The sequence below is a fragment of the Vidua macroura genome, chromosome 6, assembly GCF_024509145.1.
Source record: "Vidua macroura isolate BioBank_ID:100142 chromosome 6, ASM2450914v1, whole genome shotgun sequence".
Taxonomy (NCBI): domain Eukaryota; kingdom Metazoa; phylum Chordata; class Aves; order Passeriformes; family Viduidae; genus Vidua; species Vidua macroura.
In genome coordinates, this window is record NC_071576.1 from 36638633 (window position 1) to 36665463 (window position 26831).

The following is a 26831-nucleotide window of genomic DNA, read 5'->3' on the forward strand; positions in this document are numbered from 1 at the left end:
GCAGGTATACATCTACCTCTACCCCTGTGGGCATGTTAATCCAGGCAGAAGTAAAATTACGAGGTGGGAGGCCTTCTTTGCCTCATCTTTTGATGCCATTGTGCTTGCTTGTTTTCTTAGTTTGATGGGAAATAACAAAATCAAGTAGTTTCTCTTTGGATATTAAGTTTGCTGACAACAGTGTCTGTGGATGGCTAAAACTGCACACAGACACTGCTAATGGGTGATCTGTTGTTGACTATGAAACAATTCTTACGCATATATTCTAAAGAGCTTTCCATTTTTCTTGAGAGATTTGAGAAAAATTCTGTAAACATGAGATCCCTGTGCTGAGTGAGATTTCATTGGAAGAGTAGAGCATCAGAAGGCAGGTAAGCTGAATGTATGTGCAACTGGGCACTCAAGACAAAGTAGAGGGTTTATCCACTGCCTGTAATAAACTAGAATAAGTGTGATTTCTCCATGCTACTGTACTGTGAAGTCACCTTAATTTTCCTGTAATTTATAGTCAAAGTGTGTTAGATTAAATGTAAGGGGAAAAAAGGACACTTACGGTTCTACAATTGTTTTGAAGATGAATAAAACCTAGTATGATAAGCATAGAATGGTTTGGGTTGAGAGGAAGCCTAAAGATATCCTAGATTCAACCTCCCAGGCCCCCAGCCTGGCATTGAACACTTCTAGGGATGAGGCATTCACAACTGCTCTAGGTATCCTGTTCCAATGCCTCATCATCCTTGAAGTAAAGAATTTTTTCCTAATATCTAATTTAAGTCTGCCCTCTTTAAAACCATTCCCCCTTGTCCTATCACTATCTGGTAGTGTAAAAAGTCACTCTCCCTCTTCAAAAGCCCACTTTAAATACTGGAAGGCTGCTATGAGGTATCCCTGGAGCCTTCTCTTATCCAGTCTGAACAGCCTCAGCTCTCTCAGCCTTTCATCCTAGGAGTGGTGCTTCAGTCCTTCACTGTCAGTGCACTGGTGAGTAGAAAAGCAAAGAAATAGCTTTTTCAGCCCAGTGTCTGCTGTGCCATTTAGTAGGACAGGAGGAGTTAGGGCAGCTGCTGGCTGTTTCACAATGGCATTATGTTTGCTTTTTGCCTGTGTGTTGACTCTTCCTTCTGTGGATTCACCACCTGGTGCTGACTTGTTTGTGTTTGAAATGTCAGGGCTTATGCTTTTATTAATTTTCTTAAATTCTAGCCTGGTGACTGACACTAATGACAGGAAATGATTAATGAATGGGACCTTGCTGAGAATGTGTCACATTCTCATGTTTGCATGGAGCTAATGACATGCTGCATTACTGGCTTTCATACATTTTCTACCACTTTAATTGTTGTAACACTAAAGTTTGGTACTTGGTCTGCAGTTCCAGTTTATAAATTTCAGCTCTTTGATAAAATGCTCCAGCAAGACAACTGTTGCCAGCTGCTAATAAGCTAATTGCTTTTAGTAAGCTGTTTCCTTCACTACTTAATTATTTTTTAAGGTGTGATACTCTTAAAAAAAAAAATCTCTCCTGTCTCTTGTAAAGTTTTTTGAGAACCTTTGGTGGAAGAATTAAGACTGTACTACATGGAAATGAGGAAAAAGGGGAGACTTTTGCAGGCTGCTCGGAGAGGGGAGATGTGGTGGGGAATTGATATTCTCTGAGGTATATTATGGCAGACCAAACTGTGGTGTCTCTGCTCCGGCCTCCCTGAAACTGCTCTGAACAGCTACAGTCAGTGACAAATTTTGCTTTATTCCCGGCTTGTAAGATGAGAAATTTTTTCTATTTAAAAATGCTGGTAGGTTGTGCTGAAGCTCTGAAAAGGATTTGAAAAGGCCATAGTTGTACATCAGGTTGCTGGAACTCTCAAAGAAAATCTGGATTGGGGATTTAGATGTCGCAGCTGGATCACAAAGTTGTGGCTGCTCCTGCCCAGGGCTTCCCTGTTTGGTGCTGCTTTGCTGCCCTTATCTTGAAGCAATATTGGAAAAACCTGCCAGCAAGGTTTTGAGCCGGCTTGTTTGGCAAGTGTGGGCCACACCTCTGCTTCTCCCAGCTGGAGCACAGCCCAGTCCTGCGCAAAACTTCAGATGAGCCCGTGGCAAACAGCACTTCTTCGCAGCCAGGCGTCCAGGAGCTTGCCTTGCTCTCTGGGTTTCCCTGTCAGATTTTCTGCCGAGGCAGCAGGACATTTTCCCCATGTTCCAGGAGGTGCTGCGGGGCCCATTTCCACCCAGAGTGCTGCCTTTTCTGGCAGCAGTGCTTTTCCAAAGGAAGGAGAGGAGAGACACTGGGTTCTATCACTGGCGGGTAAGAGAAATCCTGGTGCTGGCTCGGAGATGGCATTCCTTAGCTGATGTGCTCAGGAGTGACTTCCACGTGTTGCTGCATGTGTGGAAAACCTGTCCTACACTTCCTCAGGAATTAAAAAGTTTATTGTTATCCACACTTTTCTCTTAATGCTCGTGTTAATGGAGATTTCAGGCTTTTATTAAATTTAGGGTCTGCCTGAGGAAATCCAGAGCAGATCTGTGTTTCCTTAGGTTTTGGGGAGCAGAATTGAGCTGATGTCAAGAACTTTTTTGGGGGGGAGAGTCCAGAATACTGCACTTCTCATCAGTGGAGATGAAACCATGCTTATGTGTTTTCTTGCAAAGTAACCTTGACTACAGTTGCCTTCTGTTCTGCTTTCTATCTTATCCTACAGGGATTAATGATCTCAAGTAGACAAAGACTAATGATGGCTTTAGCTGCTGTTCATAATGCAGTGCAACCACGACAGATAAAGTGGTTTTGAGGTGTTTGTCCTTTAACTGGAGTGAAATAATTTCATTGTATAAGATGGTCAGGCTAATAACTTCAATTTTGAATTAAGCTAAATGATTATGAAGGAGATTTTGAGTGGAGATTTGATCTATAAGCTGATCACCCTTGTTGTATCCTATCATGCCAGCCCCTCAATATACAACTTAAAATTGAGGTGACCATAAATTGTCACAAGATAATTTGCTGCTTGTACAGCTTTCTTCACTTCTGGTTGCTGTGTGACAGAAATAAACTTGTTGACTTTTTAATATTATTATTTAGTACTTAGTAGATCATGTTAGAAGAGGCCCACGTTAGCCTTCATTAACTTATAAATCACTGAATATATTTTCCCTCAGGTGCTCACTATTTAAATAAATAAAAAAATAATAAAAAAACCACCAAAAAATCAAAACATTACTGAACAAAATTTTATTGGCTGTAGGGAGAGATTTTAGTATTGACTAATTGATAGCAATTGAGCAAGGTGTGGGGCAGCAGATCACCCTTTTGGCTTTGTAGGTAAATTTAAGATGATCAGACTGCTTTAATTTTCCAGAGTTTAGCCTTAAATTCACTTCTAAAGGCAAACAGCAATGAACTGAGAGTGAACCCGGTGTTCACCCACTGCTCTTGTGTTACTGAGCTGCTGGCACTGCTCATGTCCTGGCTAACTATAAATCCTGCCTGCCAGAACACCGTGGTTCTTAGGGCTGTGTCTGTGAGTCTCCTGAGGGCAGAGGGACAGTGCAAGGGGTGCCCAGGAAAGGCAGGGATTTACTTTGGGGTTTAAAAGCAAACTTGTGACACCTAGGCTACAAGGAAGGGAATGATGTGCAGCAGTGTTTCTTTGGGAGCAGGAGCAAGATGGGGAGAAACTGCTCCATTGGTAAACTGAACATTTCTTTGAGCTACCTAATTTTCCCAATAGCTGTGAACACAAAATATGCCTTAGCAAATGGAAACACAACTTCTATGACAGCACTTCTGTAATGAGTCTGGCAGGCTTCTGGTGAGTCCTTTGCATGCACTGAGACCTGTGGGGATGGATCCCAGCACTTACTTCCTACTCTATAAAGACAGGTATCCTGGACTATATGAAAGTAAAGATTATTGGGGGCTATAGCTGGGATGACTTGTTCTACAGTCGCTTCCAGCTGCATCAGCATCTTCAGTTTAGATGAAAGATACAGACAGTTGTTTGCAAAGTTAAGTATGTGAAAATTCAGCCTTGTACCCTCATTTTAGGATTTAGGATTTAAAGGGGGCTTTTCTTTTTTTGCTTCACTTGCTTTGCACTCCTGAGCCCTGGAAAAGCAGTGATTCTGAAAAATCATTAAAATGCAAAGCAGCAGTTAGCTGCTTTTGTCAGTCACGTGCTTTGGTATGCTGCCATGCAGAGTGCTGCAGGCAGAACTGTCATCAGTATTTGTTGCCCATTTGCCATGTGGATTTATTGCCTGCCTTTTCCCTGATCATTCAGATAGGGCATATCTGATACTCCCATGCTTCATTACTCTGCAAGATCACCTGGCAGCATGCTATGACCTTGCTGTGCCTTTGCTAAAAGATAAGTAAAAAAGGCATGTGAGGAGCTTCTGGCATAACTGATCACAGAGGCTGGAGAGCACAGTGACATTTCAGTTGAGTTGTATGCCCTTAAGTTATGATCTGGATGTGGAAAATGTATCTTCAGCTGTGTAATGACTGGCTGCAAATTGAAGGTGTTAGAGACCTTTGGAAAGGACTTTCTTTTGAGCATGTAAGTACATTTTTGACAGATGGTATGCAGTAAAAGAAGGATAGGCTATCTTCATGGTGCTCTGTGCTTGCCCTGATAGTGTCTGATTTCCAGGCAACAGCCATGCTATGTGAATGAAGATTGCTTTCACAGCCATGGGGGTGTGATTATGTAGCTTCATGTCTCAACAAACAAAAGAGTTGCAGGAACTTTAGGAAGTTGGTGAGAATAACATACACAATCTTGAATTTCTATCTGTAATCTATTCCCCAACTTGATGAAGTAGAAAGGTGGTCAGCCTTTGCCTGAGAAACTAGTGTCAGAGACTGAATAAAAGGAAGGTGATTAGGAAAGGTTTAAAGATGAAAGAAACTAGCATCTGAAGGGTGGAAGTCATGGTGAAATTTGCTGTGAAGGCATGTCTTGTTCACAGAAACAAATAAAGAAATGAATAGCTTAAACATATAATTTCTGCAAATACGTGTCTTTAAGATTAGTAACAGTATAACTGAAGTTTATTTGCACAAATTTAATTTAGTACCTGCATGTGAGAAATCTTAGTTTTTGCTCTTTGCTTGTTGATCAGGATGGATGGTGCTTGCTTAATACAAAAATATTCAGTATATTGTGTATGCCTTGGTTTTATTGTGTTGTTCAAACCCTGTTTTGGAAAAGCTGGCAAGTATCCCCCAAAGATGAAACATAAGGAAGACTCACAAAGAATGTGACTGCTTAACAAACATAGCGTAATTCCATTTATCAGATAAGGAACATTCAAGAAGAGTTTAACAGTTCAGGATTCACTGGTTTCTGTGAGATCCCACTCAGCAATATGTAGGCCCTACATTTTTATGTAATATTTCAAGAATCATAGGATTGAAGAAGGATTTGAGTTGGAAGGGACCTTAAAGGTCATCTTGTTCCAACCCCCCGTCATGGGCAGGGGCACTTTCCACTAGACAAGGTTTCTCAAAGCTCCTGCCTGGCCTTGGACGCTTCCAGGACAGGAATGGGCATTCACAGCTTCTCTGGGCAACCTCTTCCAGTCCTTATTTGTCAATCTGCAGTATTTTGTTGCAAGTGAAGATCTTGTTGAATTTAATTTTAAGTGAATACTTAGCATATCTAAAATTAAACTATGGTCTCAAGCAACCATGTTGAAAATTGTTAAGGTGAAGTAATGACCATTTGTGAAAAGCATTTTGAAAATACGGCTTAAGAATAGGAAAAGTTCTTAGCTGGCCAGGATTGTGTCATAACTGATGAAAATGAGGCAATATCCCATTCTGTTCCTGAGCCTTACACAATTACTTCTGTGCAGTCTCTGTACTGAATCACCTCAAGCTGTTCTCTCTTGTGCCCCGCCCTCCCCTCACTTCTCCTTCATGATATTCTAGGATCTAGTCTGACTATTTTTTTCCCACTTCACATCTTGGCATTTAGATACTAATATTACTTTCCAAAAATAGTCTCCCAGAAGCTTTCAAGAGTAAGGATTACGTTTTTATCTGTGCTGATTAAGTGACATGCATGTTTAGAATGCTGATACCAGTTAACAGTCCAGAATGAAAATGAATTTAAGTTTTGTCTTTTCTAACTCAAGCTGCCATGGAGTGTTTTGGCAAGTATTTTGGGTTTTTTTTCTCGTTGTAAACAGCGTGTGCCTTTTATGACTTCAGACCCCCGTCTTAAGATTCTTGCCATGTCTGCTTTTACTCAAGCATTCATGTGCCCGTGGCCACTACTCTTGAACTAGCTGTCGTGAATGTGTTTGAGCAGCTTTAGCACCAGACTCAGCAAGAATGTACTAACAAAGCAATTAAAAACTGATCTATAATTAGAGGAATCCCTAAATAAGGGACTTTCTGAAGTCCATGAGGAGTTAGACTAAGACATTGCTCTTGCATTGCCAAAAGGCAATTGAATTTCCTTCTAGGCTCTTTTAGTGGTCCTCCAGGACACTGAAAGTGCTGTGTGTGTTCCCAAACGGATTCATTAATAGCTGATTTTGGGCTGGCTATTTCGGATCCATTTCTCTGGTCTAATACTAGTGTGGTTACAGGACAGGCATTGCAACTGAGCTAAATGCTGAGCTTGTTTCTCTTTTTTCAGTGGGAAAAGCATCCTTACTACAGCCTAACAGTAAAAGTCCTCCGAGCCAGAAACATCAAGGGTACGGACGTGTGTAAGTATTTACTCAAGGCAATATGAAAACATGTTGGTTCCTTGGTGCATACCTCCAGCACAGAGAGCATTGTTAAGGGAGCCTCTTATCTACACATTGCATTGCCTTTATGTCTCAACAAAAGCTTTTAATGTAAAGCATTATACATATAGTATAAAGTATATTATCTATATTTCAAAAGCCTTATGTGAGGCCAGTCTGCAGATTAAGCAGCTTCAGCTGCTCTTACTTCGCAGAACAAGATCAAGTCAGTCCTAGTAATGTTTTGCTTCCCTGCTCCTTTATCTGTTCTACTGTGGCCCATTCTGTATTCCTTTCTCTGGATTCAGCCTTCTGGGTATGGCAAGTTTCACCCTTGCTCCAACTGAACAGTCTTCCTGAAACTGGAAGCAGAAATCTTTAATTCTAGCTTTCAAATGTTTATTTTCTCAGTTGTAGTAGTTCTTTATATCATGTACCTGCTATTAGTTTGTCATTGCAGACTTTAAAGGAAGTAGGTGGTTTACTGCTTCCAAGATAAACTGCTTTTTCTCTGTTCCTGGTTTTTAGAGCATGGCGTATATTCCCTCCCATTTACACACCTGTGTAAAGGTCTCAGGACTGTTTGGGGCATTTGGATCTTTAAAACTCATTTATATTAAATTACTTCAGATTGAATCAAGTAAGATAGTCTGCCTTAAGTTTATATCTGGCATCCAGCATTGAACTACTTGGAATGTCAAATAGCTGTTCAGGGAACAGGAAAGCCTCCTGAGAGGCTGAGAGCTAGAATCATGTTGTGAAGAGTTCTTTTCTGTGGCCTATCTCTTCAGCTGGAGTGAAGAATGGTCTCCGTACCTGCATTGTTGAAGGGGCCCTAAATGGAAGAAAGAAGGGCTCTGAGACAATAATTTGTTTTCAGGGAATGGAAACAAACAACCCAGCTCCTGGCCTGACTAAACAAGGGTACAGCAGTAGTGGATATTGTCTCCTTGGACTTTAGAAGGCTTAGGCTCTATAAATGGTGCCCAGGGGTAGGAGAAGAAGCAATAGGCCTGGTATCAGCAGTAATCTTTTTTTTTTAAAGTTGATCTTCCTCATTTTAAATACTAGCCTTTTTTATTAAGAGCTTTATGATTTTGATGAACCAGAAAAAAGAAATATAGGCACCTAAAATTCTATTTTCTTCTGTTTAAAGACATTTACTTCATTAAAGGCTTTTGCTTTAGAAGTCCAGCCTTAAATTTGCACTTTTCTATGATGCAGTGAGATCTAGAAAATGAGAAGCTCATGGGAAAGAGTATGTTTGAATAAAGCTTTTCTGGTGCCTGTCTCTCACTCTCTGCTGCAGTATCCAAGGCAGACTGCTATGTGGAACTCAAGCTGCCCACTGCATCTCCCAGTGTCTCCCGAACTCAGGTTGTTGACAACTCTGAGAACCCAGAATGGAATGAAACTTTCTGGTATCGAATCCATAGTGCTGTCAAGGTAAGGACACTGTGTGGAGCAGGTTAGATTACTTGTATTTTTGTACTGGCTTGCTTTTGAGACTTCATTCCAAACCAAGGGTTCTTTATTACCCTCAAAACTTGTGTTGCTTGTAAGGTGTCAGTTGTCTTCAGTGGTACAAAAAGCTGTACCAAAACTGCTGTGGTTAACTGCTCTGTCAAGAAAGTTGCAGATAGAACTTTCCATAAACATCCTTGTGGTACATCTCAGGAAAGGGAAGTTATGGCACTACCTGGTGGAATTCAAGGAAATTCCTTGATAAGCAAGTTTCTATTTGATGTTTGCTGCTTCTTTCACAGGAACTAAATTTCTACTCACTGCCACATAGTTCATTCAGTCAAGTTTTGCCATCATTCTGACGATTGAGAAAACCAAATTCAAACTGTTGGGTAGAGACTTCATCTACTCTCTGTGTGGGACCTAATACAGTATTTAACAAAGTCTTCAGATTGTCAGCATTCAGTCTGAAAGCAGACACTAATGGTAGGGGGAAGGAAACTGTACTTTAAAAGATCAGTTTTAGTGGGGCACAATTGCTTTGAATAACATCCCAGGCTTTGGAATAAGGTGTCTATTAACAAGAAGCCATCCCCCTCATTGGAGTACCTTTCCACAATGGTTGGTGACAAATGTGGAACGGTAATTGACTTGACTGGTAAGAAAATTGAAAGCTAAACTTTAGAGTGTGGGATCTTTTTCTTTCCCTCCAGGCTCCTGAGACCTCAGCCTGGTTACTGCTGGAGACTGCCAGCAAAATTCTAAGTTCAGTCTTGTCTCCTTGGGAAGTAGCTGCTGCAAGACTATTATTTGGGTGTCATATGTCCTCACTGTATCTATTTCAGTTTCTCTTGAATTTACCATCTCTGAGACAGTGCTGAACAGGAAGTGATTGGTCTCTATAACATCCTGAACTAAATCATCATGAAAGAGTGGAAATTGCTATTGCTTCCTTGGGCAAATCTGTGCCTGGAGCTGGTGGAGAGTCTGCCACATGAGTTCAGCTGGGGCCTTCCTCTAGGTGGGAAGATGAGAAAATGCTTTAGCTAAATTGTGTCAACTAGGAGAATTTTTTGCTTAGCTATGCTGTTAACTGTTGAAAATACTGATTTTTCCTTAGGACTGGGGAAGGGTATTGATTAATGCACAAAGTGTCCATTGTATGCAGCTACCCAGGTTTGTCAGTGTTTCTGCCCCTTCATCTTAGGCTGTTTGTTTCTTTCTGCTTTTAGAACATTCTGGAGCTGACCCTCTATGACAAGGATGTCCTTGTCAGTGATGAGCTCACCTCTGTGGTCTTTGACGTGGGGGGCGTGAGGCCGGGGGAGCCCCTGCTGCACACCTTCAGGCTGGAGCCCGAGGTGAGACCCTGGCTGCAGCTCATCCCTCACATGCCTGGCAGTGCCTGCTGGCTGATTGTCTGTGTGGGAGAAGCCAGAAGGGAAAAATGAATCAACTGGTGGTGACAGCACATATGGCTTTACTGTCAACTGAGATGTTTGCAAGTTCTCTAGTAACTTTATTTGTGTGCTTTCCACATTCTTTGGGATGCTCCAGCAAAATAAAATTTGGGATTACTGCTGTCTTTCAGGAATGTTAAAACATCTTTAAACAGAATTAATTTCTCATGAGACTTAGAGGAACATAAACTGATTTTAAAATGAAAGGCATTTGTAGTCAGTAATCGTTGTAGGGACTGTCTTATTTAGTTTATCATCATCTATTTGCAAAAAACCAAGTTTATTGCTGCAAAGGCTACCTCTATATCTAATAAGTCAAAAGCCTAAGAGATACTTATTTTCCATGGATTATGTTCAGTACATTTAACCTCTGCTTCATGCAGATGATATTGGTGATCAGCTGCTCTCAAGCCCTGTTCGCCTGTTCATGGACTTAGAAGACAGCCTGTTTTATGTGGGTAAAAGCCACATCACCAGGCTGATCTATTTTGTAATGCCACAAACACATTGCTACAATAGGTCTGGATTAAAAGTGCGCTAATGATGTGTTTTCTTGAGAAATTGGGCTTCAGTGCTGTTGGTGTGGTCAGAAGCAGACTAACTGGTGTGCAGTTCACAGGGAGGTGTTGGGCAGTGCCACAGGCACTCCAAATCATTTGTGATCATGGAAAGAGGCTTTGTAATACCACTGCTCCCACTAGCTCTAGCCATTTGCTGAATGCTTAAGCCATCTTGATCTGTAATTAAGAGACTGGAAATTTCAACTTCAGCAAAGAAAATGACCCAAAACAGCTTCTAGTTTGTTACTTTAAAAAACTGTGTTAGGTCTGGTATCAAATATTTCCTGTATGCTATGGGAGGAGAAAAGACTTTGGCTGGAACAAAGTCTGTAGAGGACAAAGACAGCAAGAAGCTAAGAATGCAAGCTGCTGAAATAAGAAATGGGAAGAAGCCCAAAGCCTCATGTAGAAGCTGTTTGCAGAGATGATGTTGCAGTGGTTCTTGAGCCAGAGGAGGTGTTTTTTTTCTCTCATCAGCAGAGTAATGGGTCTGAGAGATGACTCTCTGTGCACTTGTGTCTTCAAATGTAGATGTGTCTGGTCATGTAGGACATGTCCAGCAGAAGAGGAGTATTTGAAGGCTAAAGGCTACATTTAACCATTTCAAAATTTAACTGGAGCTTTTATAAAAGGAACAAACTCAAGTTATTTTAACAGGAAGTTACTGTCACTATGTAACAGGAGAAAAGCTTAATCTCTTGGGAAATGTCTCTTAAGTCAGGATCAAGGGTCACCAATATCCAATTTTTATTTTCAAAGGCTAATGAAGAGCTGGATGTAGAGTTCTTCTTGGAGAAATGGTGAGTCTTACCTGAAGAGCTGATTGCACTTGTGTTCTGCATATATGTTGTCAGTTGCTTTTTTTGTGTGGAGATAGTCGTGCTCATAAAAAGGATAATACTTTATAGTTCTCTGTGGTGATTGAGTTGATTCACTAATACCTGACTAAAATTATTCTTTATACTCCAGTCACCAAAATTTTTGGGGTAAAAAAGAAATAAAATTTTGCTGGACTTCATGGGATGTAAGTGGACATTTCTGGCTTAGTTATTTGGGAGTGGAAATTTTTCAGTTAACCTTGCAAAATACACAAATATATACTTTATGTATCTAGTTGTCTACCTAAGTTCAGCTTTTCTCTAGGTTATCAAAATAAATGAGATGGGGAGATCCTATAGTGTGTGCTTATATTTGCAGACAATTTTTTTTTTCCATTTTTTCCAAGCCCCCATTATTTTGTGAAGGGAAATATACCTGCTGTTTCCCTGGATCTCCCACACTGAGGATCTTTTCATCCCACTGCTTATTCAGCCAATTAGTTTGTAAAGTAGGATGAAGCAAAATTAAAACCAGTTGTCATTTGCAGTAAACCTCTTGCTTTCACAGCTCAGATGCCCCTCCAGAAGTATTGACCAACGGAGTCCTTGTGGTGAGTACGTGGAATCATGAATCACAACAGAATCACGTGTGTTGTGACTTACTCCTGAAGAGAGGCTTTTAATAGAAAGAGGAGAAGGATTTGAGTATTACAGTCTTACTTCCAAATAGCTCCTATTCTCTCCAAGATCTGCCTCTCTCTTTTTCAATTTGTTAATTTAAAAAGCTTCCTCAATTTTTAAACTTGATGCTGACTTACAGAAAGCTGCAGTTTTTTGTTTTGAGGTGTTTGTTTGTTTTTTTGTTTTTTCCCTGTAAGGTTGCCATAAAATATGTAAAAAATGTCTTTAGCAGGCAAGTGAGTCTTGAAGATTGTACTGTGTTTTCTAGACTAGATGCTGTCCAGGAAGAGTCCCTCTTCTTGTTAAAACATATTATTTCTAAGCATTTGTCAATGCCATTATTAAGTAGGGGATCACTCCCTGTTTTTTTTTGGGTTAATCAAGCTAAGAAAATCAGTGTGCTATACATTAAAAATAAGTGTTACTGCCTCTTTGCTCCCTTGACAAAAAAGGGACTGGAGTAATGTTTTTTTGTAAGGAGAGGAGGGTTATGGTTGAAATGTAGAGTTTTAACTTTTTCCCCCTTGAAAAATTGGTGGCATTTAACAGCACAGTTCTGAAAACTATTTCATAGGAAGGAAACTTTTGTGTTCCAATTTCCCTTCACAAGTCAGTCTTAATTCAAGCAGTGGGCTAGTTTCTTAGGGCAATTGTGTCAAAATCAATCCCTCATCTACTGTCTTAGAGGGTAAGCTGATGGCTGAATGGTGTGAGAGACTAAATTTCATGAGGACATAGACAAGCTGGGACAGAAATTGATGAAGTGCTTGCTTGGATCTGAACAGGTTCTGAATAGGTACTCGTACATGCATTTAAAAAAAGGTAAAAAACCCAGAAAAACCCCAGGTGTTCATAACTTATAACTGTGAAGTACTGGTTGTAAAAAAAAAAAAAACAAAACAAAAAAAAACAACAACCCAGCTCTTGGAATAGAAAGGATGGTTTTTATTTTGAAACAAAAGCTAATAATTCTGTCCTACTGAAACAAAATTTGGTCTTTATTTAAAATAACAAAACAATGCCTAATTTTTTTTTGACAGTTTGCAGCTGTAAACCCACAGCTAATTTAGTAGATGAATTAAACTTCAACAAATAAGTGAACTAAAAATTGTGTCACCAGAGCTGGTTTCTTTTTTCACAGGTTCGTCCTTGCTTGTGTCTGCAAGGCACTGTCAACAAAGAGGAAAATGCAAAAGAGAAACAGCAAGGTAGGGCTGCCCAGAGAGTTTAAGTCAGGACTACTCTTCAACGTGTTCCTTGAGAGAGAGGGGAGACTTGATTCTCTGTCTATACAGACAGAGACTTTACTGACTACAAAATTGACTTTTAAAGTAAATTTTGCTTTTATTTTCAATATTTAATAAGATTGGGTATTTTCTAATGGGTACCACACAATAGAGTTTTTGCTTGTGTTTTCATGGCCTCAGCTACACTTAATACGTACTTGATTTTCAACAAATGGCCCCTGTGGTCTAAACTTCTTTTTCTAATGCACAGGATGCTGTGAGGTCAAGGTGTCTGTCCCAGGTGCATATCAAAAGCAGTTGTCTATTCCTTGGACACCAGACAATGAGAAGGATTATGGAACCTCATTTGTCTTTCACGTGGATAAAGAAATGTGTCCAGAACTGCAAGTGGAGTTGCAGCAAACCATATCTGTCCTGCAGGTAGGCATCCATGCTGATTCCACAAAGCTTACAGAGAGACAAGTTTTTCTCTATAGTTTTTTACATGCTGACTTTCTTCTTTTTTTCTTTTTTTAATGTCAGATTGTGCATTGGATCTTTGACATTGTGTAAGGAGGTGAAATTACCTTAAGAGTCTACGCTCCCCAAAGATTTAACATCTGTTCAAACTCGGGGATTAAGAAAATGTTACTCTGCCCATGCTTGCGACATGTAGACATCTTTACTTTCATCTTTTGAGATACTCTATAGGAACTTTTTTCTATTAGAAACTTGTAGATCAATTGCAGAGGTTTATTTAGCTTTTGTGTGTCTTTTACTTTGCAGTTTTTCCAGGTACCCATGTGTTGACTGAATATTCATTCTCCAGAAATGAGAGCAAGGAAACTCTTTATTCTATGATTTTTTTTATCCCAACAAGCAATTGGGTAGCATGATTGCAAATGGTGATCTTTACTACTGTAGAGGCAGCTGTGGAGAAGAGGACACAAGGAAGGATATGGAAGAACAGCTTTGCCTGGGGTTTATTAGACAGCAAACATGAGCTGAAGAGAGAGACCTGGGCTTGAGTGGTCAAAAGAACTCCGAGCCAGGCAAGCAAAACCACTGCAGAGGTCAACTATGGAGATTGTCCCAGGTGGTAAACCTCTGCTAAACAACTCTGGTAGCTAGCAGAACATACTCTTTAAACAAGTGGCATAGACCACAAAAGTCTTCAGTCTGACCTCTTCTCTCTTATCAGATATGGGAGAGTGCCAGGAATGTTGTAGTGTTGCTTGCCCTGTGCCTAAATGCATGTTATTTGCACCTGTTAGGAAGAGGACAGTGAGCTTAGAGGGACATTGGTCTCAGGACAGCAGTTATTGGTCAGAAGATGCCTGTGAACTCTGTGGGTGGTTCCTGGCCTGACTTCAGTTCTTGGTGTGAGCAGGGTGACAGCCTAGTTTTCTCTGAGGTGTGGTCTCCTCCTGGGGGCTGAGCCCTGTGGTTGGTGTGTGGGCTCCAGCCCACCTGGAGGCTCTGTAGGCTTGTGTGACCCTCTGATCTGAGGGGTTTTTAATCTGCCTCTTTGCATTTAGGAATCTGCACACAGCTATGTATTAAGAGATCTTGCCATTTGCTACATGGCAGAAAACCCAAATATTTCCTGGCAGGCTTTAATTTGCTCTGCTTTTAAAGTTTTTTAAAATTACATACTGCCTTATTTCTTATTTTGTGGTATTTTTGATGTATGTGTAATGCTGCTGCCTTTTTTGTTATCTTTTCCAAATCTTGCTTGGAAGATGGAATGCAAGTTTGTTAGTGAGTTTTCTGACACATGCCAGAACAAAACTATTTGTGGGGAAAATTTTGTACTTGAAGATTTTTTAATTGTGGTAGACAGGTATATTAAAAAAAATAATAACAATAAACAAAATACCCCTAAAACTAAACCAAACAACAACAAAGAAACTATCTGAGTGAAAGAAATACCCCTGCAAAGACCTGCCAAGCAGAAAGCAGAATGCCCTTGAAAAGCCTTGGACATTTGGTAAATATTTAGCTATAGTGATATTAAGAATTGTTTGCTGTTTCAACGTATGAAAGTCATATTTTTTTTAAACTTTTTTTCTATGAATCTCAAATAAGATTTTTTTTTTTAAAATTAGGATGGTGTGAACCCTGATATTGAAAAGCATACTACAGTTCTGGGACTGGGGACCGTGCCAGTTAATTCCCTTCCTATTGGAGAAAAAGTTGATAAAATCATTTCTTTGGGAGAGGTAATACCAATATTTTGCTCTTGCTTTAATGTGCATGAGATAAACTTTTCCTCCATTGCCTCTAGGTGTTTGGAAAGTTAGGCAACATGTGATTCTCAGGAGTGCTGTTTTCTTGGATCTCTAGAATGAAGCAATGAGATTACTCAGTGCAATTCTTCCTAATGTATTTTCATGGTTGAGTCTTGCAAAATGAAGTATAAAGTTCATCACTTTCTGAAGAGAAAAGTCTTTTTAGGGTATAAAAGAAAAGTATCAAAGGAGGGAAAAAGCAAGACACTTGTAGAAGAAATAATTCATAACTTCTATTTTGAAGTTCCACCTGTGTAATTGCTGTCAACTTCAAAATGTGTTCTCTCTTTTCACAGGGAAAAAGTTTGGATATGAGTTTGAAAACTGAAGAGAGGTGAGTGGGAACCCCACTTGAAAATCAGGAAGGGCCTTTACCCTCATAGTAAAGGAACTGAGTGACTCTCCTCGGTGTTCTGGGGAGCTCTGGTCACTCCACTGATCTCTTGGAATAGATTAAAGAAAAACATATTTGATTATTTTTTTTTTTGATAATTTTCTGAAGCCTGTGACTCTTTACTTTGCAGATATTGTCTATTGGACTGGTGTCAATCCTGTTGACATATGTAAAAATTTTGTGTTCCTAATACTTAAGTGTATAATAGCTGTTGATATACATACTATGTAGCTTTGTCAGGCACAGGTATCCCAGAGTATGTGCAGTGATGTACTGAGAGATAGGGAAGGACATATGTGTGTGAAGAGCTTGAACTATAAAATACATGGAGATTGCAAGAAAGGAGTAAAAAGGGAAAAAACCAGAAAACCAAGAAGTTGGCTTGTAAGTTGATAGAGTCATTTGGTGTCCAGTCATCAACTGAAGATCCTGCTCCTGTTTTACAACCTTATAACAAGGTCATTGGTATTCAGTTGCCTCCTCCTTCCTCTTAAGTTCAGAATCTTCTGTTTTAAAATCCCTCTTCCTCTCATTTCGTGTTCATGTTGATACAGTGATGTCAATTCCTCCTCTTACAATCTTCACCTACAAAGAACATTTTCTTCCTTTGTGAAATTCCTGAAGCTTAATCTGAGTACTGTTTGACAGAACCATTGAATTTAAACATTAAAGAAGAAATACAATATGGAGAATTTAATTTTTAATTCCAAAAGCTGTTGTACAAAATAGCTGATGTACAGACTAAAATTTCACCTGATCCAGTTCAGATCTGCACCTAGATTGTGTGTTCACAAAAATTACATTTCCATACCGATTACAAATCCCCCAGAATTTCAAGGGTTTTTTTTCTTAACTTCTATTTCAGCACTTGGGATCTTGATATACGTCTGGGTTTTGAGCTCTGTAAAGAAGAGAGAGAATTTTTGGACAAAAGGAAGAAAGTAGTTTCTGAGGCATTGAGGAAGACTCTTGACTTAAAAGAATCCCCTCCAAAAGATGAGGTATTGAACACAGTCCTGTGGTGAGATTGGTAAAATCCTTTAGGCTTGGTTGATAATTAGACAATGTAGGAATCCTTGCTTGTAACCAACAAGAGACATGGTTTGCATTCACTATGGTGTGAGACAGATCTCTGATACATTTCAGTTCTGAAGTCTAAATGTTTTTATATTTCTTAAATTTTGAGGGGTGTGTGTGTGTTTTGGAACACATATGTTGAAATTTCAGAATGTATGTACTCTACTGGAACTCATATCTTGGGCTTTGGGCTTGGAATTGTGATGAGAAATTGTGTTTCAGAATGTTTAAAATGAAACTCACACCACAGGAATAGATTCTTAATTGCTTATTTGAGAAAACTTACATCTACATATCCCGATACCTTGCTCAGTGGTATTTGGCTGCTGTTACAAGATTAATTGTCTCTTACACATGTATTGTATGAAAGTAAATGTATGATAATATACATAACAATTTCAGTAAGTGACTGTCCCTAAGACGACCGTGCTGTGCTTTATAGTAAGCAATGTATTTCAATTACAAAATAGAAAAAGAAGTTCAGCTTGAAATCAAACCCAAAATTATTTGTAATGTAGATAGAAATAAAGGTTTATATCTCTATTTTATGTCTCTATTAGAGTTTATATCGCTATGTTTTATATTCTATTTGATGTTCAAATGAGACTGAAATGGGGTTAGTTCTGTAATTTTTTGGCCATCAAAAGCCTGTGGTTGTGATTCCTGAGTTTGCTGTCTGCAGGTTCCAGTTGTGGCAGTGCTGGGCTCTGGAGGTGGGATGAGAGCACTGACGTCGTTCTATGGCAGCCTTGCTGGGCTGCAGCAGCTGGGCCTTCTGGATGTTGCAATATACCTCTGTGGCATTTCTGGCTCCACTTGGTAAGCTACATGCAGCTTTTATTCAGAAACTTAGAGGTGCAATGATAGTGTTCATGCAAAATAAGGCCAAAATTACATTTGTGCCATCTGTAGGCAGACAGCAAATCAAGTATTTTACCAGTTTTCACATGTGAGTTCTGTTGGGGATCCTGAACAATCTAAGAGATCCAGTATCATGTCCAACCCATGCAGCTACTGGCTAAAATGATGAATCTGCTTCTTGTGCAAGTCTGACAGTTGAATATTAGAATGTTTTATATGAATAAAACTGTTGCGTAGTAACTCAGAGCACTGATTTAAAGACCTTCCTCATTCCCCTACTCTTGCCAAGAAGATAACTGAGGTGGTGCAAGTAACTGGAAACATGTCCATGCAGGCCACTACGTCATCACCTTCCAAAATGGCATAGAGGCTGAAGAGAGGCATAGCACTGTCTTGCCCTTTGGTGGACTGGAGCAATGTGCTGAAATATTAGACATGGCTAAAATGTTTCAGTAGCTCAGTTCTTGGAGTTTGTGATGAAGTCATCCCTTGTTTTTGTAAAATTATTTCATAGAGGAGTTGTGCAACCTGACAGCGTAATCCTTCCTTCCAAGGATTTACTTGTGTGTGTTGAAAGTTAACTCCTCTGCTCCTACTTCTCCTGCCCCTTTTGATTCAGAGACACTTCCAAACAAATGTAGGCATCTGTTTGTACAGATCGTCAATGGTCCAGACTAGCTTCTCCTTTGATCAGACCGGTCTTCTGGTAAAGGCCAAGGCCTCTATTGCTGCACACTGCACCCTTGCCATCAGCCAGCATATCATGGTTGTTTTGTTCTGGAGTTAATGTATGTTTATGGGCTGGTTGATGGGTGCTAGCATAGGATGCTTGGAACATCTTTGGAAGACAGATTAGCCATCAGAGCAAAGATGTCCTATAGGTGTCAGGGTTTTCAGCACAATTTAGAGTTCAGAGATCTTTTATTTATGGATTCTTCATTCTTTTAGCTAGACTTCTCAAGTGCTGCAACACTAATTATAACTAGCTAAAAATATTGTTTACACAAAGGTCTTTATTACTGATGACATTAATAAAAGCATTTTCAGGTGTTTATCAACACTGTATCGAGACCCTGACTGGTCACAGAAAGACCTTAAAGATGCAATCAGAAGAGCTCAGGACACTGTGTCCAGCAGCAAAGCAGGGGCATTTTCCCCAGAACGACTAAAATACTATTTCCAGGAGCTGAATGCAATGGAGATCACTGGACGGAAGGCTTCCTTTACAGATCTGTGGGGCCTTATTGTAGAATATTTCCTACAACAAGAGGTAAAAGAATTCATGTTTGGATGTGTACTGCTGTTTGTCTTTCTAGTGGGAACTCTACTGACCCATGTGTTTAGAGTTAAGAAACCAATTGCTCTCCACCTTTGTATAGGCAGTGCTGTGGAATAAACAGAGTATCTTCTTTAGTAAAGATTTTTTAATTCATATGGATCAGTGTTACTGAAAAATGCTGTGTTTGTTTGGAATGACTGTTAGGAAAAGAATAGCTTTTGTACTGGGTGGGTTAAGCCTGACAATGATGTTGATTCTGCAGAATGGAGTTATTTTGCAGTATTTTCTATGTAATTGAGATTGAAAAGCAGAAGGATAGTTAGTTTATTATTAACCTTAGACATTCTAAATACGCAGCTGCAGAAATATTTTGGACAAATCTAGCCATATACCTGGACAGTGGAGAGGAAAAGGGACTTTGAATTAGTAATGTTAATCAGAAATGCAAAGCAACAGCTACCAACTATCAACCTGTGGGTACAGAATTTACTTGACTTAAGTGGGCTCCTCCTTCCTTGCTTGTCACCAGGAAGATCCATCAAAGCTGTCTGATCAGCAAGACGCAGTGAAATGGGCCCAGAACCCTTATCCTATCTATGCAGCTGTCAATGTGAGACCCAATATGAGCAGTGGTGACTTTGCAGGTATGAACATGGAAAATCATTTTTGTTTGCTAAAGTCCATAAATTTATTTCATCTCTCCAGTTGCTCGGGGAGTGAGCAGCTGATAACAGGAAATATGGCTCAAGCAGCAGTTGGTAAGAGGCAATAGGAAACTGATTGACAAAAATATGCTATCATATTGATAGCAAAGGTCTTCATCATAGCTCAAGTGGAGAAATGAGATTCAGAACTGTTGGCCACTGCACAAGTTTTGCTAGAAACTGCCTGAAATTTTCAGGAGCTGAGAAGATTCCTGTAACACATGTGTCTCTATCTGAATAAAAGAATTAGAGGCCTTGGTGATAAGGAAACCACTTTCTTTTTTAGTCTCAGATAAAAAATTTGTGTAGGATTCATGTAAAATGATGGATTGGCCACCTTTTATATGCATCATCAAAATTGTATGTTTTAGTGGCCTGAGTTCTTACAGTAAAAATATGAAGAGTAATCCTTCATTGAAACTTTAAATATGATGCAACAAGTGGAGATGGATGAGTGAGACAGGAACACAAACACAAAAGCTTGTATCCATCTGTGTACCATGAGGGGACTTGTTTGTTTTATTCTGAGGAGTGTGTGCGTATGACAGTGAATTCAATTTGATCCAACCTGCCAGAGCTCAAGAAGGATTTGGATAATGCTTGCAGATGCCTGCTGTGTTTTGGCAGGTTCACCTGTGCAGGAGTTGGACTGGATGACCCTTCTTTTTCAACTCTTTGTGGAAATCTTTCAAGCATGAGGGGGCGCTTTGATAAGCAAACAATGAAGTCTGACGCAGTGTGTCGATCAGGTTTTCAAGCCAGTACTGTAGTAGTTCCTGGGAGGTGGTTCGTAGTGCAGCGAAAAGCTGAGAAAAATAATGTGGCTTCCATTTTGGATGGAAAAGGGAGCCATCAAAATGGTTTAAATTAAAAGTAAAATAGGCAGGTTATTTCCGTAGTAACAAAGTCAATATGGAGCAAGATGGAATGAAAGCCTTCACAAGAGTTTTTGTTAATCATATGTACATAGAAGCTAGAGAAGAGGGGCAGAGAAATCCGTAGTGATTGTGAAAAGTGAGGGGAGAGTCCCTCCTGTCTCCTCTGTGTGGGCAGATATCAGATAAATATTTTCACTCATGTGTACTCTGAGATGAGTAAATATCCTGTTGTGTTGTTCTTAGAATGGTGTGAGTTCACTCCCTATGAAGTTGGATTTCGCAAATATGGAGCTTTTGTTAGAACAGAGAATTTTGACAGCGAGTTCTTCATGGGACGGCTTGTCCAGAAACATCCAGAGCAGAGGATTTGTTTTCTACAAGGTATGATCTTATGGTAATGATCAAATTATCATATAAGGAGATGGAAAGGAACTTTACTGCTCTAGGGACTTATGAACGGAAGCCTTTCTTCCCTTCCAAAGGACTTGAAGAAGTGAAACATGTCAATTTTTCTCCAGAGCTTTAGGTTCATAGCTGGTTCATAGTGTTACAGTCTGATGTCCTGAGTCTGCAAGATGACTCTATTATAGCTGCCTGTCAAAAATGTCTACTGTCAGTCTTCCTGTTCTCTTACTGTCTTTTCCACGCTTGTCTCTTGGAAAATTTTCTGCATTATATTGTAACATCATAATTTGTCACATGATTAACACCAAGGTTTTAACTCACACTGTTAGAACAGTAGGGATCAAGTGGCAGCCCTCTCCCATGAAAAATGTCAGGTGAATTATAGGCCTTTTGGTTCCGTGAAAAACCTTTTGAGTGTTAAATTCTTCTGCATTTCTCCTGCAGGAATGTGGGGCAGTGCCTTTGCTGCAAGCTTGGACGATATCTGCCTGAAGGTGGTTGGTATAGGACTGAACTTTCTAGATTCTTTCAAAGATGTTATCAAAGTTGTAGGTAAGAACATACATAAAAATAGTTGGATTTTTCAAAAGACTGCTGATTTTGTAGTGATCACAAATAATATGATGCAAAATTGTGTTGTGTGTAGTTTTCACGATTAGCACGAAGGGTGGATTGGGACAGATCTCTTTTATTGTGTGTTATTCCCTTTGATCGCTCCTATAGTGAAGAGAAATTGTTTCTTTAGTACACTTCCTCTTCTTTTAAAAAGAATTTGTATCTGACTTTGACTGTAAATCTGGGCTAGTTCTAGGAGCTATCTTAAACCCATATTAAAGTGCAGGAATCATAATCCTGAGAAGAGGAAGAATAGAAGCTGGATTGCTATGCAGGAGATGGAAAAAAAGGCTTTTAGTTTCCCCCATGGTCTGCTTTTTGTAGTGTTGGATAAGCTGGTTGTATGTTTATTCACTGATGTCCATTTGTTCCTAACAGTGAAAACTGTTTTAGAGGCTGGGACTTGTTCATGTGCATAGTTATGGCCTTATAGTAAATAGTGGAAGAAGAGATTTTTTTTTCCTCTGCCTTTCCAGCCCTGGTTCTCCCAGCACACCCCACCCTTTTTGTTTTGTGTAGTTATAAATGCTACTGTGTGTGGTTGACTGCTATTTTATGTGACAGAAGTGATTGTCACTTGTTAGCAAGGGTTTCTTTGTGTGGGTTTGAAATTAATATGGGCAATACTTTACGAGCAATGCTTTTCCCGTTAAACGGGGCTTGTAAATCACCTACTTTTGGAATATGCATCTCATTTAAATTTTATTACAATACCCTTATTAGAGGACAAATTCAGACTTAGGAAAACTGGTTAAATATTTTAGAGAAAGCGCTGATTGAAATGTTGGAGCTGGCATTTTGTGTGTGTTCTGCAGATGAGAAGACTTCTGTGACTTCTGCAGATGACTGCTGAAGATTCCATTTCCGAGACCCAGCACAGCTGAAGACTCGCTTGGTTATACCTGGGGGCCTGATGTTACAAATTTTTCAGGATTTCTTCAAGTCCCGGGTCACATGTGGAGAAACCTTCAACTTCATGAAGGGATTGTATCTTCATAAAGATTATGTTAACATCAAGAAATTTGTGACTTGGAGAGGTAAAAGAGTAATGTGTATCTGACTATCACAAAATATTAACACACTATATAATATCCCAATGTCACGGAAAATAAGTGAGCTTGACTTTGTTGTGCTGAAGACAGGGAATATATCCCTTCTTACACCATAGCAAAAATTTTGATCCACTGTATTTGTTCTGTCATATAAGGCAAGCTGCCTCATCAGACTTTATAGGTCTGTCTCAGATGAAAGTGCATGATGGAATGTCTTTTTTCTTCTTATTACACTAGCATGAGCTTTGTTGATTTCTTCTGCCAATACATGTGTAATGAATCAATATAGTTACTTGTGTTTCTTGGAGTGTCTTACAGATACTCACCTGGATGCATTTCCCAACCAGCTGACTCCCATGGCAGAGAGCTTGTATTTAGTGGATGGTGGCTTTTCCATCAACTCCCCCTTTCCTTTGGTACTTCAGCCAGAGAGGGATGTGGATGTTATCTTGTCATTCAATTTTTCCTGGGAAGCTCCATTTGAGGTGAGACATATAGCTGAGCATTATTACATGAACATAAAAGCACAGAATCATACTCAGTGTCAGCAGATCAGTTGAAGCTGAATACAAAAACTAATGGACCAATGAATGAAAACAAATCCCTATGTCTTTCATGGAATCATAGAATGGTTTGGGTTGGAAGGCACACTAAGGATCATCTCATTTCAACCCTCCTGCCATGGGCAGGGACACCTTCCACTAGACAAGCTTGCTTAAAGTCCTATGCACCCTGACCTTGAACACTTCCAGGGATGCGGAGTCCACAGCTTCTCTGGGCAACCTGTGCCAGTGTCTCACCACCTTCACAGTGAAGGATTTCTTCCTAATATCTAATCTAAACCTACCCTCCTTCAAATTAGGGCTTTTTCCCCCTTGTCCTATCATTACATGCCTTTGTGAAAAGTCACTCTCCACCTCCTGTGAGCCTCCTTTAGTACTGGAAGGTGTTGTAATGTCTCCCCAGTGCCTTCTCTTCTCCAGGCTGAACAGCCTCACCTCTCTTGGCTTGTCTTTCTATGAAAAGACATTTCAGACATTATTTTGCTATGCTTTTTGCTGTGAAGGTCATGAGAAAATAGAAAGTTGACAATTGTAAGAAGATTCAAAAGTTTTCAGAAGCCTAAACAGATTAAATAAAATAAGACTATTTGTTTGGCCCATAAGATCACTGTTACTTAGATATGTGCTTCTAAAGAAAGAGTGCCTATTGGTGATTTTCTTCATGCAAACAAATTATTTTCTGTACATACAAGTGTTCATTATTAAGTGCAGAAAAGTCAAGGTGAATAGATTTAGACTAGGAAAGCATAAAAAGTTTCAGCTGCAATCTGTTGATATTTGTTGCAGTTCTGCTCTTCGTTCTTCTATATTACCAGCTAGAGAAATTGTTTCTGCGGATTTGAAGCTGAGTTTCTGTCACTTCTTTTCTTTTCTTTTTTTTTTTTTTTTTAATGAAAGCCTCTTTCCCTTTGAGGATTATAGTTAGATGATTTTAGATGTGTTGGTGGTGTTCTATTGCAATTATCTTTTTCCTCTGATAACAGGTTTTAGAGCTGACTCAGAAATACTGTGAGGAGCATGAAATTCCTTTTCCAAAAATCAAATTTAGTGAAGAAGATGAAAAGAAGCCAAAAGAGTGTTACATGTTCGTGGATGATAATAATCCAAAGGCTCCAATTGTACTCCATTTCCCACTGGTGAATGACACCTTCCAGAAATACAAAGCTCCGGGTAAGGAAGCTGCGTCTTAAAGCACTCTTCTAACAATTCTTTGGGTGTGCTGATGGGGAAAATTCAGTCAGGTCATTGTTCCTCTTTTCATTCTTTGTAATATTACTCTGTACTCTTAAATTGTTATTTACATTTAAGGCAGAATCTAAGTTTCTACTAATTTTTTGAAGGGCAGGATGAGAGAAGAGGCTCACAGCACCCCTCCCCCCACAAAAACGTTTGCAGTAAACAACTTTGTTCATCTTTTAAGACTGGTATTTAAATTTAAGGGGCAAGGTACTCCTAGGGCCAATTGAACTTGAGGTTTGTCTTTCATTTTAGTGCTGAACAGCACTTCCAGGGAGAATTGAGCTTTATATTCTTATTTTGAGCATAATAATCAAAGATGAACTTAACAATTTATCACAATGAAAATGTATTTTAGTACTGTATTTTGGAGCCAAGTGGAAATAGAAAGGGAATACTTTGCCCCTTCAGTTTTCAAATATTTTGGAATGAGCTGATATCTCTGAGGAGGAGCTTTGGGACAAAAGTTAAGTTTCTACAGAATTATCTCTGATATCCTCCTAGCAGAATTCAACTAAAATGATTCTACCACAGCAGAGGGGTTTTTGTGATTTTTTTTTTTTTTCTTTCTTTCTTGCGGCAGGAGTTGAACGTGAGTCAGAAGAGGAGAAATCCTTTGGTGACTTTATTATTGAGTCAAAAGATTCCCCTTACCGTACACTAAACTTCACCTTTGAGCCACATGATTTCAGCAGGTTAGTGGAAGTGAATCGCTACAATGTTCTGAACAACAAGGACACTCTCCTCAAAACCCTAAACTTGGCTCTGCAAAGGAGGAAGTTGAAGAAAGTCATCAATAAGTCAAATACATGAGCAGTTTCCAAGGCTGAGGATACAGAGAGGCTGCAGTGTACAAAAGCCACGAGGTTCAAGACAGAACTGATAGTGAACAGCTGGAAACTCCCTTCCTGGGGAGGGAGTAGTACACCTGGCACTGAAAACTCATTCCAGGTTATGTGCTCTGATGAAAACTCAAGGGATGTACAGTAACATGGATGTTGCTTCCTTGTGTGGGGAAGAGTAAGGAATTACCTAGCTCAGTATCTCAAATCACAGTGGCTGATTCCAGATGATTTGAGAAGTCTGTCCAAACAATTCAAGCATCTGGAGAATGATCTTCCATACTCTACTGAGTGATGCACCTCTTTTTGTCAAAGGTGTGTTGGTGTTTGAGGAAACAGATTCTTTCTGTACTTGCTTTAGAACCTCCCCTCAGGAACTTTTACAATTTACATCATCTTAAGAAGAACTCCACAATTAAAAATGACTCACTGAGAGAGGAAATGGCTCCTTTTGCTTTCCCCTTGTTACTGGCTGATGCCCATGTGCTTTCAAGACTAAACAGTCATTACCTGCTTCCCATTTTGCCATTCATGGTTTCAATTTCCTTCCTACCCTTCTCAAGGATTTTAATGGCTTTTAGTCTCCCAGAAATTCTATATGGAGTATCTTATTTTGGTAAAGAATTTGCTTGGTTAACAGGGAAATAAATGGTTTTTATATTTAACAATAAAAACTCATTGTGGGATTTTGTTACTACTTCCTATAGCTTGATCATCATGAGATGATGAAACTATGATGAAAATGCCATAAGTCGTCACCAGATGACACAAGGAAAAACGACGCACCACAGCTTTGGTCACGATGAAGAAACTAATTTATTTTCTCTGACTCCAATCTTTTATAGTTCTCAAAAGGTGCCAGTGGATTGGAGGGTGAACGTGCCACCTCTCCAACGACACTGGGCAAACTACCTGTACATCAAATTTCTCCACCTCTATGAAAGAATGCAAAACAATAGGTTGTTTACAGAAAGTTGTGTGGGAAAGTTCTCTACAAGAATGTAAACTCAGAAGGCTTTAGAAAACTCTTGATAATCAGGGCGACAATAAGTCTCAGCTTTCTCTTTCTGTGTAAGAGGAAGGAAGGGTTTGAATTAGATATTTTTTCCTTACTCTTCAGCTTGTAATTCACCCACACCTTTGTTGAAGGAATTTTTGCGTCTATTTATTTTAGAAACATCAATAGTCAAGGCAGGCACACCTTATGAATGTGAATTAATAAAATAATGTAAGATGCTGCTGTGCTGTGGGATGGGATTCACCTCACTTTGCATACAGTCCAGAGAAAAGTACTGAATTATGCAGTTGGAAAATATGTAATGCAGAACAGTGGCAAACGAGCCCTGTTACTTTTATAGCTTTTACATTGAGCTGAATGTACCGATTCTGTATTTAAAACTGAGGAGAGGAGGTTTGCCTTATGAAATTATCTAAGGGCTTATAGATGGGTATGATTCTTAATACATTTTTAATGTGTTTCTCTTTTAATAAATATTAGTTTTGCTCACATACTCTTCACAGTTTTCTTAAGCACACTGGTCAGAGACAGCTAGGTTGATAGCTTGCAGGTGAAAAATCAGGGGCTGAGCCAAGAAAGAAAAACTTGTATTTACTGTTTACTACAAACCACCTAATCAAGGGGAGGGTGAGCAAGATAATATCAGTTACTTCCTAAAGA

General features: G+C 39.5%; 1 protein-coding gene across 1 annotated transcript; it reads left to right on the top strand.

Moving 5' to 3' along the window:
- The first annotated feature begins 1815 nt into the window (after nucleotides 1–1815).
- On the top strand, nucleotides 1816–25812 carry PLA2G4F (phospholipase A2 group IVF). Its single transcript, XM_053980199.1, is given in 20 exon segments — nucleotides 1816–2305; nucleotides 6654–6726; nucleotides 8057–8193; nucleotides 9444–9572; nucleotides 10991–11031; nucleotides 11618–11660; nucleotides 12872–12938; nucleotides 13228–13397; nucleotides 15065–15178; nucleotides 15544–15581; nucleotides 16507–16642; nucleotides 17401–17537; nucleotides 18627–18849; nucleotides 19388–19502; nucleotides 20684–20821; nucleotides 21290–21397; nucleotides 22303–22497; nucleotides 22831–22997; nucleotides 24059–24245; nucleotides 24895–25812. Coding segments are annotated over 20 exon segments (2559 nt in total). The 5' UTR covers nucleotides 1816–2194; the 3' UTR covers nucleotides 25125–25812.
- Nucleotides 25813–26831: the final 1019 nt, after the last annotated feature.